The sequence below is a fragment of the Delphinus delphis genome, chromosome 11, assembly GCF_949987515.2.
Source record: "Delphinus delphis chromosome 11, mDelDel1.2, whole genome shotgun sequence".
NCBI classification, from domain to species: Eukaryota; Metazoa; Chordata; class Mammalia; order Artiodactyla; family Delphinidae; genus Delphinus; species Delphinus delphis.
Window position 1 is genome coordinate 82349090 of NC_082693.1, and position 20765 is coordinate 82369854.

General features: G+C 37.6%; 1 protein-coding gene across 1 annotated transcript in view; it reads left to right on the top strand.

Annotated features, from left to right (window-relative positions):
* Positions 1–9981: 9981 nt before the first annotated feature.
* The window catches only part of MYBPC1 (myosin binding protein C1), a 95842-nt gene continuing 85058 nt past the window's right edge, over positions 9982–20765 (top strand). The window contains exon 1 of the mRNA XM_060025468.1: positions 9982–10093. Coding sequence (XP_059881451.1) covers positions 10069–10093 — 25 coding nt within the window. The 5' untranslated portion in view covers positions 9982–10068. The remainder of the gene's footprint in view (positions 10094–20765) is intronic.

A 20765-nucleotide genomic window follows, 5' to 3' on the forward strand; every position in this document is an offset into this window, starting at 1 on the left:
CAGCCGCTCCGCGGCATGTGGGATCCTCCCGGACCGGGGCATGAACCGGTGTCCCCTGCATCGGCAGGCGGACTCTCAACCACTGCGCCACCAGGGAAGCCCCACGTTCTTTTTAAGTATACATGGAGCACTCTCCAGGGTACACCAAACGTTAGGTCAGAAAATAAGTCTCAATAATTTTTTTAAAATTTAGATCATAGGGGCTTCCCTGGTGGCGCAGTGGTTGAGAGTCCGCCTGCCGATGCAGGGGACACCGGTTCATGCCCCGGTCCGGGAGGATCCCACATGCCGCGGAGCGGCTGGGCCCGTGAGCCATGGCCGCTGAGCCTGCGCGTCCGGAGCCTGTGCTCCGCAACAGGAGAGGCCACAACAGTGAGAGGCCCACGTACCGCAAAAACAAACAAACAAACAAATAATAAAAACTTCTCAACAAAGAAAAGCCTAGAACCAGAACCTGATGGCTTCTCTGGTAAATTCTACAAAACATCCAATGAAAAATGAACACTAATCCTTCTCAAACTCTTCCAAAAAATAGAAGAGGAAACACTTCTTAACTAGTTTTTTGAGGCCAGTATTATCCTGAAACCAAAGCCAAAGATACCACAAGAAAACTACATAACAATATCCCTCATGAATATAGGTGCAAAATCCCCACAGAATAGTTGCAAACTGAATCCAACAGCATATTAAAAGGACTGTACACCATGACCAAGTGGGATTTGTCCCAGCAATGCAAGGGTGGCTCAACATAAGAAAATTAATCAATGTTATACCACATTAATAGAATGAAGGGAAAAAATTCACAAGATCATCTTAATTGATGTAGATAATGCATTTGGCAAAATCCAACACCCTTTCATGATAAAAACTCTCAGAAAACTAAGAATAGAAGGGAACTTCCTCAGCATGATAAAGGGCATTCATGAAAAACCCACAGCGACATCATACTCAGTGGAAAAGCTTTTCCCTTAAAATCAGGAATAAGACAAGAATACCCACTCAGTACTGCTATTCAACATTATACTGTGAGTTCTAGCCAGAGCAATTAGGCAAGAAAAGCTAATAAAAGGCATCCAAGTTGGAAAGTAGGAAGTAAAAACATCTCTTGGGAATTCCCTGTCAGTCCAGTGGTTAAGACTCTGTGCTTTCACTGCTGAGGGCCTGGATTCGACCCCTGGTCAGGGAACTAAGATCCCACAAGCAGTGTGGCAAAACAAAACAAAAGAAACCCCCAAAATGAGGCTTTCCTTGTGGCGCAGTGGTTGGGAGTCCGCCTGCCAACACAGGGGACATGGGTTCAAGCCCTGGTCCGGGAAGATCCCACCTGCCGCAGAGCACATAAGCCCGTGTGCCACAACTACTGAGCCTGCTCTCTAGAGCCCGCAAGCCATATTTACTGAAGCCCGTGGGCCTAGAGCCTGTGCTCTACAGCAAGAGAAGCCACCGCAATGGGAAGTCCATGCACCACAACGAAGAGTAACCCCTGCTCACTGCAACTAGAGAAAGCCCACGTGCAGCAACGAAGACCCAACACAGCAAAAAGTCAATCAATAAATTAATTAATTTAAAAACAAAAATCCATCTCTCTTTGCAGATGACATAATCATGTATATAGAAAATTCCAAAGAAAACACACACACACACACACTATAGCTAATAAATGAATCCAGACAAGTAGTGGGGTACAAGATTAACACACAAAAATCAGTTGCAATTCTATATACTAGCAAGGAGCAAATCAAAAAGGAAATTAAGAAAACAATTCTACTTACAGTAGCATCCAAAAAAATAAAATACCTAGGAATGTATTTAACCAAGGAGATGAAAGACTTGGACACTGACACTATAAAACATTGTTGAAAGAAATTAATGAAGACCTAGATAAATGGAAAGACATCTCATGTTCATGAATTGTAAGACTTAATATTGTTACGATGGCAATATTACCCAAAGCCTTCTATAATTTCAATGCAATCCTTATCAAAATTCCAATGACCCTTCTGAAGAAATGGAAAAGCTGATTCTTTTTAAAAATTATTTACTTTTTAATTGACGTATAGTTGATTTACAACATTGTGTTAATTTCTGCTGTACAGCAAAGTGACTCAGTTATACATATATATACACATTCTTTTCTATATTTTTTAAACCTCTAATTTTTTACATTCTTCTTTTTATACATTCTTTTCTATATATATATATATATATTTTTTTTTAATCTCTAATTTTTTTCTTTTGTTGGCTGTGCTGTGCAGCTTGTGGGATCTTAGTTCCCTGACCAGGGATTGAACCCTGGCCCTCAGCAGTGAAAGCGCTGAGTCCTAACCACTGGACTGCTGAGGAATTCCCTTTTATATTCTTTTCCATTATGGTTTATCACAGGATATTGAATATAGTTCCTTGTGCTATACAGCAGGACCTTGTTGTTTATCCATTCTATATATAATAGTTTGCATCTGCTAAACCCAAACTCCCACTCCATCCATCCCCCAACACCCTCCACCTTGGCAACCACAAATCTGTTCTCTATGTCTGTGAGTCTGTTTCTGTTTCAAAGATAGGTTCATTTGTGTCATATTTTAGATTCCACATATAAATGATATCATATGGTATTTGTCTTTGTCTGACTTACTTCACTTAGTATGATAAACTCTAGTTTTATCCATGTTGCTGCAAATGGCATTATTTCATTCTTTTTTTATGGCTGAGTAGTATTCCATTGCATATATGTACCACATCTTCTTTATCCATTTATCTGTTGATGGACATTTAAGTTGTTTCCATGTCTTGGCTATTGTGAATAGTGCTGCTATGAACATAGGGGTGCAGGTATCTTTTCTAATTACAGTTTTGTCTGGATATATGCCCAGGAGTGGGATTGCTGGATCATATGGTAATTCTATTTTTAATTTTTTGAGGAAACTCCATACCATTTTCCATAGTGGCTGCACCAACTTACATTCCCACCAACAGTGTAAGAGGATTCCCTTTTCTCCATACCTTCTCCAGCATTTGTTATTTGTAGAATTTTAAATGATGGCCATTAGGACTGGTATAAGGTAGTACCTTATTGTAATTTTGATTTGCATTTCTCTAATAATTAGCGATGTTTTCTTTTCATGCACCTCTTGGCCATCTGTATGTCTTCTTTGGAGAAATGTCTATTTAGGTCTTCTGCCCATTTTTCGATTGAGTTGTTTGGTTTTTTGTTGCTGAGTTGTATAAGCTGTTTGTATATTTTGGAAATTAAGTACTTGTCAGTCGCATCGTTTGCAAATATTTTCTCCCAGTCCATAGGTTGTCTTTGCTGTAGTTTCCTTTGCTGTGCAAAAGCTTGTAAGCTTGATTAGGTCCTGAAAAGCTGATTCTTAAATGAAATTTCAAGGGACCCTGAATAGCCAAAACAATACTGCAAGATAAGAACAAAGTTGGAGGACCCAACACTTCCCAATTCCAAAACTTACTATAAAGCTATAGTAATAAAAATAAGGTGGTACTAGCATAAGGATAGACATATAGACCAACAGAATAGAATTGAGAGCCTAGAAATAAACCCTCACATCTATGGCCAAATGATTTTCAACTAGAGTGCCTCCATTCAATGAGAAAAGAATAGTCTGTTCAACAAACGGTGCTGGGACGATAGGATATCCCCGTGCAAAAGAATGAATTTAGACCCCTACCTCACACCTATAAAAAGTTAACTCAAAATACATTAAAAAAAGGAAGGAAAGGAAGGAGGGAGGGAGGGAGGGAAGGAGGGAGAAAAGCATTAACAACCTAAATATAGAGTTAAAGCCATAAAATTTTTAGAAGAAAATAGTGTGAAATCTTCATGACCTTGGAGTCAGCAATAGATTCTAAGATATGACACCAACAGCATAAGCATCAAAAGAAAAATCAGACTTCATCAAAATTAAAAACTTCTGTGCATCAAAGGAAAGGACATAATAAAGAAAGTGAAAGCACATCCTACAGAATAGGAGAAAATATTTGCAAATCAACTATTTGATTATTGTTCAGTATTCAAAATGCATAGGACTCTTACTACTCAACAACAAAAAGCCCAATTAAAAAACGGGCAAAGGACTTGAATAGACATTCCTCCAGAGAAAATATACAAATAGCCAACAAGCACGTAAAAAAATGCTGGACACCATTGGTCATCAGAGAAATGCAAATCAAAACAACAGTGAGATATAACTCCACACCTTCCAGGACAGCTATAATTTTTAAAAAGGAAAATAATAAGCGTTAACAAGGATATGGAGAAATTGTGACCTTCACACATTGCCAGTGGGAACGTACGTAGTGCAGCTACTAAGGAAAACAGTTTGGTGGTTCCTCAAAAAGTTAAATACGGAATCACCACATGATCCAACAATTAATCCTAAGTATATATCCAGAAGAATTGAAATTAAGTATTCAAAGAAGTACATGTACACACATGTTCATAGCAGCATTATTCACAAAAGGTGGAAATAACCTAAATATCCATTAAAGATGAATGGATAAGTAAATTGTGGTATATCTATATGATAGTATATTATTCAGCCATAAAAGGAGTGAAGTACTCCTTTTTACATACCACAATGTGAATGAACCTTAAAAACATTACGTTATGTGAAAAAAGCCAGACCCAAAAGGTCATATATTGTATGATTCCATTTATATAAAGTATCTAGAATAAATAAATCCATAGAGACAGAAAACATATCATTGGTTGCCAGAGAATAAGCAAAGAGGTGGATGGGAAGTAACTGCTTAATGGGTAACAGGTTTCCTTTTAGGATGGTGAATATGTTTTGGAACTAGATAGAGGTGGTAGTTACACAACATTCTGAATGTGCTAAATGCAACTGAATTGTTCACTTTACAGTAAATGGTTAATTTATGTGATGTGAATTTCACCTCACTAAAACAATTAGTTTAAAAAAAAACCAAAAAAACTTAATTCCTTAGAAATTAAGCCCTTTTAGGGGCTTCCCTGGTGGCACAGTGGTTAAGAATCTGCCTGCCAGGACTTACCTGGTGGCGCAGTGGCTGAGAGTCTGACTGCCTATGCAGGGGACAGAGGTTTGTGCCCTGGTCCGGGAAGATCCCACATGCCGCAGAGCGGCTGGGCCCGTGAGCTATGGCCGCTGAGCCTGCGCGTCCGGAGCCTGTGCTCCGCAACGGGAGAGGCCACAACAGTGAGAGGCCCGCCTACCGCAAAAAAAAAAAAAAAAAAATCTGCCTGCCAGTGCAGGAGACACGGGTTTGAGCCCTGATCTGGGAAGATCCCACATGCCATGGAGCAACTAAGCCTGTGCACCACAACTACTGAGCCTGTGCTGTAGAGCCCGCGAGCCACAACTACTGAGCCCGAGTGCCACAACTACTGAAGCCTGCGTGCCTAGAGCCCGTGCTCCACAACAAGAGAAGCCATTGCAATGAGAAGCCTGTGCACTGCAATGAAGAATAGCCCCCACTCATCGCAACTAGAGAAAGGCCACATGCAGCAACGAAGACCCAATGCAGCCAAAAATAAAATAAATAAATTTAAAAAAGAAAGAAATGCCCTTTTAAATAACTCCTGGATCAATGAGAAAATAAAAACCTAAATCTAAGATTATTCATAAATTAATGAAAAAGTAAGAACTCTAAATCAAAATGTATGTGATACAACTAAAGACTTAGGCTGTAAATAAAGTCTAAATTAAATTCTTAACATAGAAAACAACAACAACAAACTTGACCAAAAGAAGTTAGGAGAAGAAAAGATAATAAAATCATAAACTGGTTCCTTCTTTCTTTCTTTTTTTTACATTTCACGGAAAACCTCTTGTTGGCCTTTTGGATAGAAACGGGATTATATATTCCAGGAAGGATGATCCCATCATACTTCTGCTGGAACCAGCTCATGGCCTCCTTTTTGCTGATTCTGTTTAGCAAAGGAATGCAGAATTGTATTAATAGAATAACATACCGTAATGAAATAGGATTTTTACCAGGAAGGCAAGGATTGTCCAACACTTGTCAAGTTTTCAAAATATGTAACTCATTATGTAAACAAATTAAAGAAGAAAAACGTGATTACAATGATGTATACAAAAATACATTTGATAAAATTCAGTAGTTGTTACTAATAGTTAAGTAGGAAAAAAAGGAAACTACCTAAAAATGATAGACTATTTACTACAAATAGCAAATATCATATTAAAGTTTAAATACTAGATCCATTTCTATTAAAATCAAGAACAAGAGAGGAAGACCCACCCTCTGCACTATTATAACATATTTGGGCTTCTAACTAATGTAATAAGAAAATAAAATAAATAAAATTGAAAATTAAAAAAACAAAATTATTATTTGTACATATTATATTACTATCATAAATTATAGTAAATAAATCCAAGTGACTTTCCTAAAAATCCTATTTGAACTAAAAAATTATTTGATTAGGTGTCTGGATACAAAATAATTATACAAATAACTTCATAGCTTTTCTTTATACTCTCAGTAACCAGTTACAAATGGAAATGGAAAACCGAGATTCCATTTGAAATAGTAACAAAACTATGAAATGTCTAGGCACAAATTTAACATGAATGGTATAGGATTAAAAACAATTATTTTTTAATTAAGGTATAGTTGATATACAATATGATATAAGTTCCAGGTGTAAAAAAGAAAAAAGAGTGATTCACAATTTTTAAAGGTTATACTCCATTGATAGCTGTTATAAAATATTGGCTATATTTCCTCTGCTGTACAGTATACCCTTGTAACTTGTTTATACTTCTCTGCCCTCTTTGGTTGCTGCACGGAACATTACTGCTTTTATTTTGAAAGATGTGGCAGAGATTGATATTTACCTATTTAACATTCATTCTCATTCTCTTTAGTAAAAGAAGCCCATTGCCACTGACAATGAAAGACTATATTTCCCAGCTTCTTTTGTAGCCAGATATGACCATGTAATCAAGGTATGGCCCATGGGAGGTATCAGATGTTTTATGTGAGACTTCAAAGAAGTCCCAAAGATATTAAGAACGTGAGTCCTTTTTTTCTGCTGCCTGGAATGTGGATGTAATGGCTAGAGCCCTAGCAGCCATTTTAGACCATAAAGTTACCTTGGATGATAGAGCAGGATGAAGGAGTCTAGATTCCTGATGACAGTGTGGAGTCACTACAATGACTCTAAACTAATTACTTTTGAACTTGCTTTATGTGAATGAGAAATACTACTATCTTGGTTTAACTGTCATTATTTTGTGATTCTGTGTTATATTTAGCCTAATCTCATCCTAAATAACACAAAAGGAAAACCCCAGTAAAGGATTTAGTAAAAGAAAAAAAAAAAAAAAAGAGCCCTATTGACCATTTTCCCCCTTCCTGAGAGTGAGGTTGAAGATAAGGAGTCTGCAACCTTCTAGATGAACGTATGACATCTGAAATAGAGGTCATGTGTTCTTAAAACGATACAGTCCTAGGAAAATTACACATGTCTACTTACTATTCTAACTTGAAATCTTGCTTTAACCATCTAATACACTCTACAACTATTTATCTTGAAATTTGTCCATACTTCCAATTCCTCCAATAATGTTTTATCTTTTTTATAATCAAGTCCTTAATTACCAAAAAGTTCCCTGGGTCATAAAATATTTTCTCCATGGGTTGCAACATTTCCTGGCACATGTTCACTTCAGTAAAATGATCAGTGTGTTAAAAACCCAATGCAGTGTCTGCAGAAGCCAAAGATGGCAGGGCACCTCTTTTGTGGCATGTGTGAAATCTGCCTATCTCTATAAACATTCTTTGCAACATGACACTTTGCCCTTATGTCCATTTCGTATGTGGTATTCAGTGTGCTGGGAATGCTGAAAAAAATGATTTTTTTTTTTTTTTTAGGATATAGAATCACAATGTTAAACCTAGAAGAGGCTTCAGAGGTCATTTTTTCAAACCCCTCATCTTACACAAAAGGAAACTGAGGCCCAGAAAGGCCACTTGACTTTCTTAAACTCTGCTGGTTAATGGCAGGTCCAGAAATAGAAACCAAGAGTCTGACTTCAAATTCTAGGTCTTTAATTTGTTTCCTCTATTAATTGATACTCTTATGATAGACTCGGTAAAAAAAAAGTTACTGTTTTTTTCTTTCAATATATCTGACTTTGTATTACAGAATATGCTGTATTCTGGCTGACATTTAGCTGTTTGGCATCTAAGATAAAGGAAAATTTTAAAAAGCAAAGCAATGTGCTCCGTAGCACTATGTGGTTGAGAAAAGGCTTTTCTTTGTAGAAGATGTTCATCGAGCTTCTTGACTGGCTTTCCTCCCCCCCCCCCCCGCCGCCCCCACAAGTAGCTAAAGAATGATGCTTTGAGTTCTAAGTTGAGTTTCCATCCTTATATGAAAAGTTAAGAGTTTGGTAGAGCTAAGTCTGACCAGCTGTGCTCTCAGCCACAAGGGAAATTAAATGAGACAGTGTGGCTGGTTCAGCACAGATCAGTCAAAGTCTCTTGAAAATGGTCTTGAAAACACATAGCAATAAAAGCACACAAGTAGTTGTCTTTTCGTATAAACTAATTTTAGTCCTGGTCTCTAAGGTGCCATGCATGTGGACAAAGAAAGGAAAATGTCTTTTTTAGGTTGACCACTTGGTAGCTCAAATTTCTCCATCAGTTCCATGAGAGTTTGGGGAGAAAGTGGCCAAATCTGATAGTCTACCAATACCTTAAGTTAGATTTGTGTGTATATTTGCCATCTTGAAGCAAAACGGTAGCTACTGGTCTATCTGAATTTCTTTGCCCATGCCCCGTATATTTTTAAATGTATAATTCAGTGGGTTTTTTTTTTTAATATATTCACAAAGTTGTACATCCATCATCACTACCTAATTCCAGAGCATTTGCATCATTTCCTAAAGGAACTTCATGTCCACTAGCAGTCACTCCCAGTCCCACCTCCCCTCAACCCCTGGCAACCACTAATTGAGTTTCTGATACAATGGATTTGCCTATCCTGGATATTTCATATAAATGGAATCATACAATATATGGTCTTTTGTGTCTGACATCTTTCACTTATAATGTTCTCAAGCTTCATGCGTGTTGTAGCATGTATCATTACTTCATTCTTTTATATACACTGTAATTTTTTTAAAGGATGTTTTTTGAAAAAAAGGTAAATACGGGCTTCCCTGGTGGCACAGTGGTTGAGAGTCCGCCTGCCAATGCAGGGGACACGGGTTCGTGCCCCAGTCCGGGAAGATCCCACATGCCGCGGAGTGGCTGGGCCCGTGAGCCATGGCCGCTGAGCCTGCGCGTCCAGAGCCTGTGCTCCGCAACGGGAGAGGCCACAGCAGGGAGAGGCCTGCGTACCGCCCCCCCCCCCAAAAAAAGGTAAATGCTAAGCATTCCTTAATAGAAAACCTTGCTATTCTTGGAGGAGAAAATGAGACAAGATATTAAGCATAGAAATTTGGCATGACAAATTAATGTTAATATGTTGATAAAAAGAAGAAAAAATTTAAACCCAATAATTAAGAATAGACAAAAACAAAAAGCTAATGGGAGCATAACATTATCATCAATATAGAGATTCTTCTCTATAATGTTAGTGAAAATTAAAGTATATATTGAATTAGCATGTTATGATTTTTAATTTGATTTAATTTTTTATTATCAGGCAAACTTTTTGCATTTCTGAGTTGGCACATGTCTCTGTCAGACAGAAAGTGAAAAGCAAGAAGGAGCACAAGGCTGCAGCTGAATTTAGAAAGTTAGAGGTGTTCTCATAGCCACATGAGATGGACAGAAGATTCCTTCCAGTAGGCGAGAGAGCAGAATACAGACAACAGATGTGAGAAAGGTCCTCATAGCTGTCAAGTTCCAGCATCCTTGTGCTGAAGAAGGGGCGGTGCCAACATGATTGATATTCACAGGGAATATAAAAGGGCCAGACTTCTACCCAGCTGCTTGTCACACTGACCTGTACCATCTCTCTACTGCTCGTGGGGTTTCTGTCAGCTAGTACTGGAAGGGAGCAAACTCATTGGAGAATAACATTTTATTGTGGCCATGCCGGAACCCACTAAGAAAGAGGGTAAGATTCAACCATAGATCTTTTTCTTGTACTTTTTAAGAAAGCATGTTTCTTTTTGGTATTTTCAAACAAATATCCAATTTCTTAAATAGACTGTAAAATAATAGAATCACTATGATTTAAGGAAAAGATCCTTTAGAGTAAACAGACCAGAGGGAAAATAAAGGGAGAGTATAACCAATTGAAAAATATCTGATAATTATTGTTTATGAAGAATATTAACTAAAATGACAAATTATAATTCTATCATATTTTTCAAAGAATCTTTAAAGTTTAATGTAAGGGTGTTAATTGGTCATGATGAGCAGATTTCATTTTCAAGTGTATTTTCTTAGGTTCAATCACAAATTTTTCACCATGTATTTGCAGTTTGTGGGGGGCGGGAGGGGCTTGGAATGCTTTCTTAAATAGTTAATAAATTTGATCAAGGTTTCAAAAAAGAATTTGTAACAATATTTTCAGATTTGCTGTATTTTTCTCCTGGAAAGACACTAAAAATATGCAGATGCATGTATTTTTTGCTTTTATCATTTTGGAGCTTTATTAGTTATGACATTCTTACGTTCTTGCATGGAAAGAAAATCTAACACCAGTGATATCTTTGAATATCACTGATAGACTGTGTTCTTTATGACCTTTATTGAAGATAATTTCACAATATGTAGACTTTTAAAAATAATTAAGCTGAAAATAGTCTTCGTTAGAAGAAATGTTTCCTCCAATAAAGTTTCTCCTATACATAAAAAATCAATATCTAAAAAGTACTAATTAATTACATAAATAAGCTGGAATTAGAAATTACTAAAATAACTAATGAAAAGCACAAATTAACAGCACAAGTATATTGAGTTTAGTTTTTGGAGACATCTTTTAAAAATATTTTCTCATTCATATTAGTCTTCATTAGTGCTTAGTAAATCTTTATTTTTCACGTCTGTAAATAAAAGCAACAAACAAACAAACGTTAGCAGGGAGCCAGGGAGCATAAAAATGGTATTTAGTTTTTTCCATTTTTTAATTCTAAAAACTCCTTTTAACCATTACTTCAAAGAATCCTGAAAAGGATGCTAGACTTGAATCCAAAGTTGAAATACTAACCAAATTATCAAAAGTCTTTGAAATATATTTCTTTATGTAATTAAGTAACCAGTGTTGACAGGCTGTGGTGATCAGTTTACAGGTTGGCTTTACTTTGTGGCGGAGGGCATTGATGGATGAAGTCTTCCACCCAAAATAACCACACCAAATGCATGCATTAATATGGGAACTTAATCCTGACTCTCAGGCAGTGAGTCCAACTCCTGCTAAAGTGTCTTATGTGTCATGTAAATGATTTACATGTGTATTAAATGTCCTTTTCATTTGATCTGTCACTTGACTAGCCTCTTCAAGGCTTATTTGGGTGAAATGCATTCTGTGTTTCCTGACTGAGGACAGAATATTGTTTTAATTATCCTGCATTTAGTAAATCGATTTGCATGTGTTATTTTAAAGCCCATTGGAAAGTGATAAAAAAAACTGAGAAACTAATAAATAAGATGATAAGCTGTAGAGCCTATAAAGCTAATTAAATTATTTGGATTGCAGATATGATAAAGTTTTACTTTTTGTCTGACAAAATCTGATCCATTCTACTTTTAAAGACAATGAGATTTTAGAGTGACAAAGAGGAAAATACATCTTCAACTTCAGCTCCCCCCGAAAAACCACGTATATATTTTGGTTATAGATCAACATACCTACCAAAGTGCCCATAATCTTTTGCTATAAAAGCACTGTTGATATTCTGTGTAGGACTTCCCCTCACCCAGCACAGTAATTTTATACTGATTCTTTGGTTAGTTTAAATTTGGATGGTGGGGAGTGGGGACAAAAAAGAGGTTTTTTTAAAAATTTAAAATCCTTGGAGGAAGTACAGGGATTTTTTTGTTTCCTTACCGGCAGAACTGATTTTTAAAACATCTACACCTTGAAGAGTTTTCTTAGTGAAATCACTGCATTTTTATTGTTTACATCAGAAGAGTAAGGAGTATGGCAGTTCAGGAACTATTCTGGTCCTTGTACCTCCTCCTAACTGATTTCACTTTTACTGGAGTTGGTTTTGTTACATATGAGCATCCCTCTGAAAGACAGCCTCAAGAATAAAACATGCCACCAAACCAATTCTTCAGAGTCATTTCAAACTATCTGCAGAAACATTCTCCCAACCAGGTTTCTCCAGCCCCTACGGGTCTTCTTACATCTCTTCCTTAGCTGGGAGAACCATGCTCAGGAAGGGATTGAGCACTTGCTATAAATCTTGATAAGACACATGAGCTGGTTTGGGCCTCCTAGGATCCAGCAGCACCTGACAACTCTTAAAAAGAGATTGAGTTTTCAGCATCTGAAGGTGCAAAAGATGTCTCTCTCAACTGCCTCCCAACCTGCAGGGATCTAATTCTAGGAGATTCATGTTGGGTCCTGGGAGAGCTGGTCCTTCTAAGGAGAAGAGGGAAGGACAGGTGTACCTTTAGATCTCAAGGAGGAACTCTAATGGAAGTAATTGGTCAACGGTCCTTACTTAGACCCTTCAAAATATTCTGGATGGCTCTGTAAGCCCTTTCTGAGAAAGAAAGCACTATTTTTAAGGAGTAACCACTTCCCATTGTCCTCCTCTGCACCTTTATCATTTGTACATCTGTTCACTGGAGAACTATACTCTTGGTACTGTCAGTTCCAAAGTTAAGGTCTGTCTTACACTTTAGATTGATGCAGAACCTGAGACCCAGTAAAATTAAATTGTTCTAATCAAATAGCAAGAGAAGATGTGGTAGGAAGTTTCAGACTTGTGGGAATCTTCCAGGATGTCTCATTTACATACCATCTATTAATTGAGCATTTACTATGAACTAGTCGCTGGGATTTCAGAGATGTATACAACGTGGTCTATGTCTAAAAACCCTTACAGTTAATTGCACCTGGGTCCTACTGAGTAAACGAATCAACTTTCACTAGAATTTTCTCTTTTCCTGTCAAAGAGTTATTTTATCAAACTAGAAATTAGACGAGTAATTTTATGAAATTAGAAATTTGCAATAGCCTTTCTTCTTTGTTTGAATCTCTAATAGTTTAAAAATACTATTAATGTTATTTTTGCCTATAAATCATTTCTTCAGAATTTTATCTCTGTAGTATGTGATGATTAAAACCATAAAGCCTGGTTCTTTAATCTACTTAGACAATTGTTAACTATCAGATTCTATAGAACCTAGAAAAATTCTTTTCTAAAACACCAAGTTCGGGCGTTAACATGAATTTTACTTTTTGTTATGTGGTATATCAGGCCTATTATATTTTATGTACTTAACTTGTAGGAAAAAGGCAAGAGTTCCTCCTTGGTGCTTGTGTGTCATTCAAAACACCTTGGGAGAGTCACTGTAACTTTCCTATCTTCCATGTAAGGTTTCTTCTTGAAAACTCAGTCATATGGCAAGACATAGCTCCATTGATGAACGTCATTTGAAAGGGTCATTCTGATAACTGCAGGAATCAAAGTATGGCATTGTTACAGATTCTTTTGCTATATCAGCATGAAATATCTAGCTATCTATTCTACCTTGGCCTATTTCAGTAGGATTAGGTGGGAACATGGGCATGGAGGATAATGTTCTCAGTCCACAGGAGTTTTTCCTTTGCTATGTCTTTCTCTTGGTCCCTAGAGATTTCATTACAGTTTAATGTCCTGCTAAGCCCCAAACCTATCTGAATGCAGAGCAGCGTTCATCACCTCTTACCTATTTCCCAGCATCACTCAAGGCTTAGTCATCATCAGAAAAGGAGGCCTGATGATGGGAAACCTTCCTCTCATATTTACTCCTTGACCTTTAGTTTCCACCTGCATCTATTTCAAACACCAAAATAAATGTGTCTTTGGAGAAGTCATCTTACATATAGGCTATTACCTTTCCCTCAAATTGGGGAAAAGTACATTTGTTGGAAGTAAGCAAAAGAAAGGGAGAAGAGGGAGGAGGTATTTGATCGAGGGCAGCTATTTTCCTCCAAACTTCAAATGGTTCATTTAGGCCACATTGAAGATTTGGATGAAGAATAAAGAAGTTGCACGAATGAATGCCAATGTTTTTCCCCCTGAAAAATCTTTGCCAGGCTGTACTGGAAAGGCACAGTGTAGGTTTGAGCTATCTGCTGTAAGGAGGAACACACTAGAGGCGCTTACTACTTGGCAAAATCATTCTTTTTCAGTAGCCTGCTTTTATGACTGTCCGGCTGCACCTGTTAGGAAGATAAATAAAGGACTGGCCAATTCTTTCCTCTCAAGCGCCCTAAATATATCGCTTAAAAAAAAACTTTGAAAAGACAGGTCGTATCCTTGCTTCTTATCCAGTAAGTCTGAAGCAGTCTCCCCCAGACCTTGCAAAGAGCAGGGGTAAGGGAGTTCCTGAAATGAACAAAGGTCAAGGTTAGGCTCTCTGGCTGGTCTGAGAGACCCAAGAGAAAGGAAAAAGAGAAAAACGTATGATCCTTTGTTCTCTCAATGCCTCACTTTATTTTGGCCCAAGATATGGCCTTGAAACATTGTATTTTAGGTTCCTCCTAGACACACAATTCAGTTTCCTTATTTATAGCAATTTCAAAGTAACCCTTAATTTGACATGAATGTTAAACTGCCCAAGCTGAAGTTGCTTTAAAGAAGTGCTTGGACACAAAAATAAATAAATAAACCATCTTTTAAAAAGCTTGAGCGAATACGAAACAATGTTTTTGAATCTTTTTTGTAAACCCGTATATGCTTTTTTTTTTTAGAGAGAGAGTTGTGAGAAGAGGCTGTCACAAAAGGAAATAGTGCTGTTGTTTTTACAGCCCTAGAAAGCAGTTTTGTTGTTTTTGCTTACATTTCTTATGATTGTTTGATTTAAAATTTATTTTTCAACTCTTTATGGTCAAACAGAAGAATTTTTATTGTTGTTAATAATTACTATTTTTATCTGCACTCCTCCTTAATTAGTTTATGAACCTATATTAAGAGACACAAAATACTCTTGGCAGTCCATGACTGTGGTAATTCTAGACCTCATCTCTAGACATACTTGTGTGTGTTAGATAATAAAGAACAGGATGAAAGCTCTAGCAATCAAAAATAAGCAGAAAACTATTAATTTCATGTGTGTACCTGCATAGATACGGCCATGTCTTTTCCTTTCCTTTTTCTTTTTTTTTTTCCCATTTCAGTTCTTGATGGGAACAGATGTCTTTTCTGGAGTCCTTAGTTTGTTCGGAATATTGCACCCTGGGGAAGCCCAATAAATACACAGAAAGGTAGTTACTGAAATACAGTGTTTTGAGTTAGGTTAATCATGAAGTAGCTATTGCTTATTCAAGAGCAGTTTTCTAAAATTTGAAAGCCTAGTGATTAAGGAAAATGAAACCGTGAAAAAGAAGAAAAGGCTTTATCACTTAATTTCCTACATGCATGCAAATTGTCTTGTTACGGGAGAGAACAGGGCATCTGTCCCCACAGCTTTTTACAAAAACAGCCCCCAAACATCAAAGTGATGATACTGTTGCACCCAGATCTCTTCTTCATGGATAGGCCCAGTTATAATTAACAAAGAGTATATTTGTTTTGGACAGCCACACAGATAGACAGCAAGCCAAGTTTCAGGATGTTCCCATGCAAGGGGCAGATTATTTTTACACTTTTACATGCATTTCCAGAGTAAAGTTTTAGATTCCATCAGATCGGGTCATGAAGTGGTTGATTTGGCAAAGAAAAAGACAAGGATCATTTAATCCCATGCCTATTTTTCTCTCTAAAATGAGTTCCCAAGAAGTTAACCATAATCTGACTTTCATTATGACTTTCAAGTCTGAAATCCACTTTGATAAGACTTTTGCCTTTTTATGCTCCCTAGGAATCTTTTTATGGGCCAGTTTGGCACATCAGTACAATACCTAAAATTATGTTTATTAATATGTCAGATGTTAGATTTTATAATTTTGTTTTCGTTTTTTGAATTGTACTTTAGACAGTTACAAGAACTTAGGGCTCAAATTTTTCTTTTTCTCCAAAATCATCCAGTTCTTCCTCTAAATTACATCAAATCTCTTTCTAAGTTCCTCAGGAATTCTTTGCTTGTAGCAGGTAATACCTTCTTCCTTCTATAGAATTTTATGTTTTGGAGCAGAGTGTTCTGCTTATAACTAAGAATCACCTAATTACACAATTCTACAATTTAATTTCTCATTTTTTTTAGTTACATGTCTTTAGACTTGTTCTGCATAGAGTATGTATTTTGGGGGTTTCCTCACGTATATTGAGTAATAGTCATCATTAAACATAGTGATATAAACAAAGTATACTATTCACAGAACGTTCTAGACTGTTCAAATTCCAGCTGCACATGTATTGAGTTAGTTATACTTCATATGCCTCAGATTCTTCAGCTGTTAGATGTGAATAGTAATAGTACCTATCTCTTTTTTTTAATAAGAATTAAATGAGATAAATCTGGTAAAAAGCTCAGAATAAATCCTAACATGTAATTAGAACTCAAGTCTTTTCCTTTTAATGCAGCAAACTCAGAAATCTTGTCGGGCATAAGGCGTTAAATGTCTCACATTTAATATAAAGTTTGAGGGCATTTCCACCCTCTTATCAGTCACTGTAAGGTATGTAGCAACCACTGTTCACCTCCTTACCTGCTATTAATATTTATCATACAGTCCCAGACAGCTGTGGTTATTCTCATAACCATCATTGCCACCATGACGAGTATTTCATTTTTTTTAAACTTGTGGTGAAATATCTTCGCTTTCACCCATGGAGGCTCAGATCAAATTAGAGGCCTACACTTCAGAGCCTCTGTTGTGTTCCCACTGAAATGTGTTATGTCCAGATGGGGGTCCCCAGTTGTTAGCCAGATGGTGGTAACCGTTGTGGGAGCATGGCCTTTCCCACTTAGATGAAGGAGTCACCCAGCACGGTTGAACATGTGACTGTATCCTCCACCAAAGGTTATAAGGCTTGGGTGTTGGGGACATTAAGATTTTTCTTCCCACCCGGGGTGCTGTTGGCAGGTGGGGGTCTTCCTCTGGCCTGAACATTTCTGAGTTAACCACATAAAGAACTCTGCATGACCACATATGGATACGGTGGGTGATTGATTGAGTGGCTGTATTTACTGCTGTGGAATTTTATTTTTATGACCCCACCTGGCATCAGGCCTGTCCTTCCTCTATTTTTAAAAAGTCACCCAATGTGAGGCCTAGCAATGGCTTGGGGCAAGGCTTGTAAGGGATTTATTCTGATAAGCCTATAACCGCAGAAGAGTGGTATGATTGTAGGAATGGCCCACTCAGGAGCAGACCCCCAGGAAAGGCATACAAAGGGACTAAAGGGAGGAATCGTTAACGATTCGAATCCCTTTTGCAATAATTTCCTTTTGACCTGTGCTAAATTTTTAAGCTTCAATTTGAGTAAAGCTGCTTCTACACTATTGTTCACATCTGTGTCACTCGCAACCCTCATTTGATTCTTACTTTAAAACATGGCAAGAATAATGATAAACCGACTAGTCATCAGACCTTAGCAAAAGATCTCATTTTCATCCAGCTCCATGTTAAGAGTGAGAAGCTATTTGTTGCTGTGTAATAATAACCAGATTTTAATCCTCCTGTGTGGAATGACATCTTAAGTTAAAAACATGTATAATTAGAACGATGGGGCTTCCCTGGTGGCGCGGTGGTTGAGAGTCCGCCTGCCGATGCAGGGGACACGGGTTCGTGCCCCGGTCCCGGAAGATCCCACATGCCGCGGAGCGGCTGGGCCCATGAGCCATGGCCGCTGAGCCTGCGCGTCCGGAGCCTGTGCTCCGCAAGGGGAGAGGCCACAACAGTGAGAGGCCCGCGTACCACAAAAAAAAAAGAAAAAAAAAGAACGATGGAAGAACAAATTGACTAGGGAAGGGAAAAAACCCTGTGGATTCAGGGAATTTCCATCAAGCTAAATAATGAGTCACTGAAACTTTACATACTTGATGCACAATCAGACTCCACTTATTCAGAACCTTAGAATATAATCTTTGGTGATATTTGGGCACGGTAAATAAATACGGATTAAATTGATTGAATCAAATTCTGAATAGCTGGATTCGACGGATAGCTAATAGTTCATTTTGTTCTTGAACCTTATTATTTCAACCAATTTGGTTATCAACATGCCTAAAATGTAATATATTACTTCTTATTTTGAAAAACAGTACAGTGGATATAATTTAACTTTGTCATCAATTATAGATATCTGTTATCTTACCACATGATATCCCGAGAGCTCAGATTATCTGCCTTTTTGTTAATGGGCACACAGTGATTTGTATTTTGAATTTGTGTCCAACTTTTGACAGCTTTCCTGTTTCATCCCTTGCCAGGAGGCTGCTGTCTTCTTTAATTACTCTTACCAGTCATATGTGAAGCTTCCCCCTTCTCTTCCCTCTGTTGTTTGCTTTGGATCCCAGCCAGGTCAATAATCTGGCTGAGTAGGGCTGCCCTACAGAGTACTGTATTTAAGGAGACACTAATTCTCAGCATCGTGCAAATGCAAGGTCCGCACCTGAGTGTCAGTGCCTCCTTAAGTGTTGCTCCCTGGGCACCTGGCTCACCTCACCATAGTTCCAGTTATGGGGCTGGGGACCTGGGGTTGGGGGGGAGGGTCTTCTCTTGGGAGTAAAGCATGTGAGCTCTTAGTGTACCAAGTAGGAGGAGCTTGAGACAACTCTTTTTGCTCTTCAGAAGCCCTTGTAATTTGCTGGTCAGCAGCTGTTATGTGGATAAATGAGGTTGCTAGATAGCTGAATTCTAAATAGGGGACGTGGTACTAGACAATATTACCCTTTTGTTCCTATTATTATGCACATCGGAAAATAAGTTACTGCCCTCCAAATCAGTTTATGACTTTTATTTTGATTGCTTCGTTCATTTTATTAAGCAAGGCTACAGATTTTTCCTAAATGACGCATATGACATGAGTTGTTTTTTTTTTTAAGTGTGCACACACAAAATAATTTTTTAAGAAGATGTACCATAAATTCTCAATGATTCTCAAATTTTTGGTCTCAGATCCATTGGCATTCAGTAATTACTGAGGAAACTAAAAAACATTCGTTTCTGTGCATTCTATCCTTCAATATTTACTGCATTTGAAATTAAAATTGATAAACTTTTAAAACTTAAGAGTACAAAACACATGTTCTATTCGCTGTCAGAGTGTTGGTGTCATCACACATGATATATCCTCTGGAAAACTCCATGGCCTGTTTGTGAGAGAATGTGAGTGAAAAAGGCATATAATGTCTTAGCATTATTATGAAAATAGTTTTGACCTCATGGACTCCTCAAAAGGGCCTCAGGGGTTTTTGGGGATCCCAGACCATACTTTGAGAATCTCTGTGTATAATTCCCCCTTAAATCCCAAGGTGTAAACTGTCCTCCAGACCTGTAGGCTGTAATGAATAGAACAAAATAAGGATATAACTGTGAAAACATTAAATGACACATTAATTTATGTCCAAAAATCTTTACCTCTGATGCATAAACAATATGGCCAGTATAAATATGCTGCCATTTGTGTTTGCTAATTTTTTTGGTGAAACTTATGATTCATATAATCAAAACTTCTGTAAATGTGATGAATGTCCCCGTGCAGACAATATTTTACATTAAAGCAGTTTCCATTGTGCTGTTATCTAGGCATATGAGAGATAGGCTGTGACATGTACACAGTGCCAGACCTCACTATCAACAGGGGATACACCCGACAGTGTTTACTGCATATTTAATCTAAAAGGGAAAATAACTTGCTATATTACCAAAAGTAACAAAACAAGCGTTGGCCAGGTAAAACCTTATTCACCATGATTTCACAATACATAAAGCGTTCACATGTTTTATTTCAAACCAAGAACTTGAGAATAAGAAATAATAATTAGTAATAACATATAATTTTCTCCTGTATCCCAGATTACCAAAGGATAGTTATAGTATTTGTTTTATCCCAAAAAAAGTGACAAAAAGGAAGCCACACACACACATATACACAAAGACGCATAATCCTACCACTCAATAATAACAACTGTTATTATGTTCTTATCTTTTCTGTGCCTATATAACATATTCATATGATGTAATTATGCTCTCCATGCTATTTAATGGCTAAACTGAATTGCACATGAGGGCCCATAAAATAATTTTAAATCAAACAACGTATTATTTGAGCAAGTGAGCCCATGGGAAGGAGAGAACTGGGTTAATCATATCATTTCAGTGTACAGACACAGAGGGAGAGGCAGGTTAATGCCTCCTAAAATTAAAATTTTTTTTCCCTTTGGGACTTCCCTGGTGGTGCAGTGGTTAAGAATCCACCTGCCAATGCAGGGAACACAGCTTCCAGCCCTGGTCCAGGAAGATCCCACATGCCGCGGAGCATCTAAGCCCGTGCGCCACAACTACTGAGCCTGTGCTCTAGAGCCCGTGAGCCACAACTACTGAGCCCACGTGCCACAACTATTGAAGCCCGCGCACCTAGAGCCCACAACAAGAGAAGCCACCACAATGAGAAGCCCGCGCACTGCAGGGAAGAGTAGCTCCCACTCGCTGCAACTAGAGAAAGCCCGCATGCAGC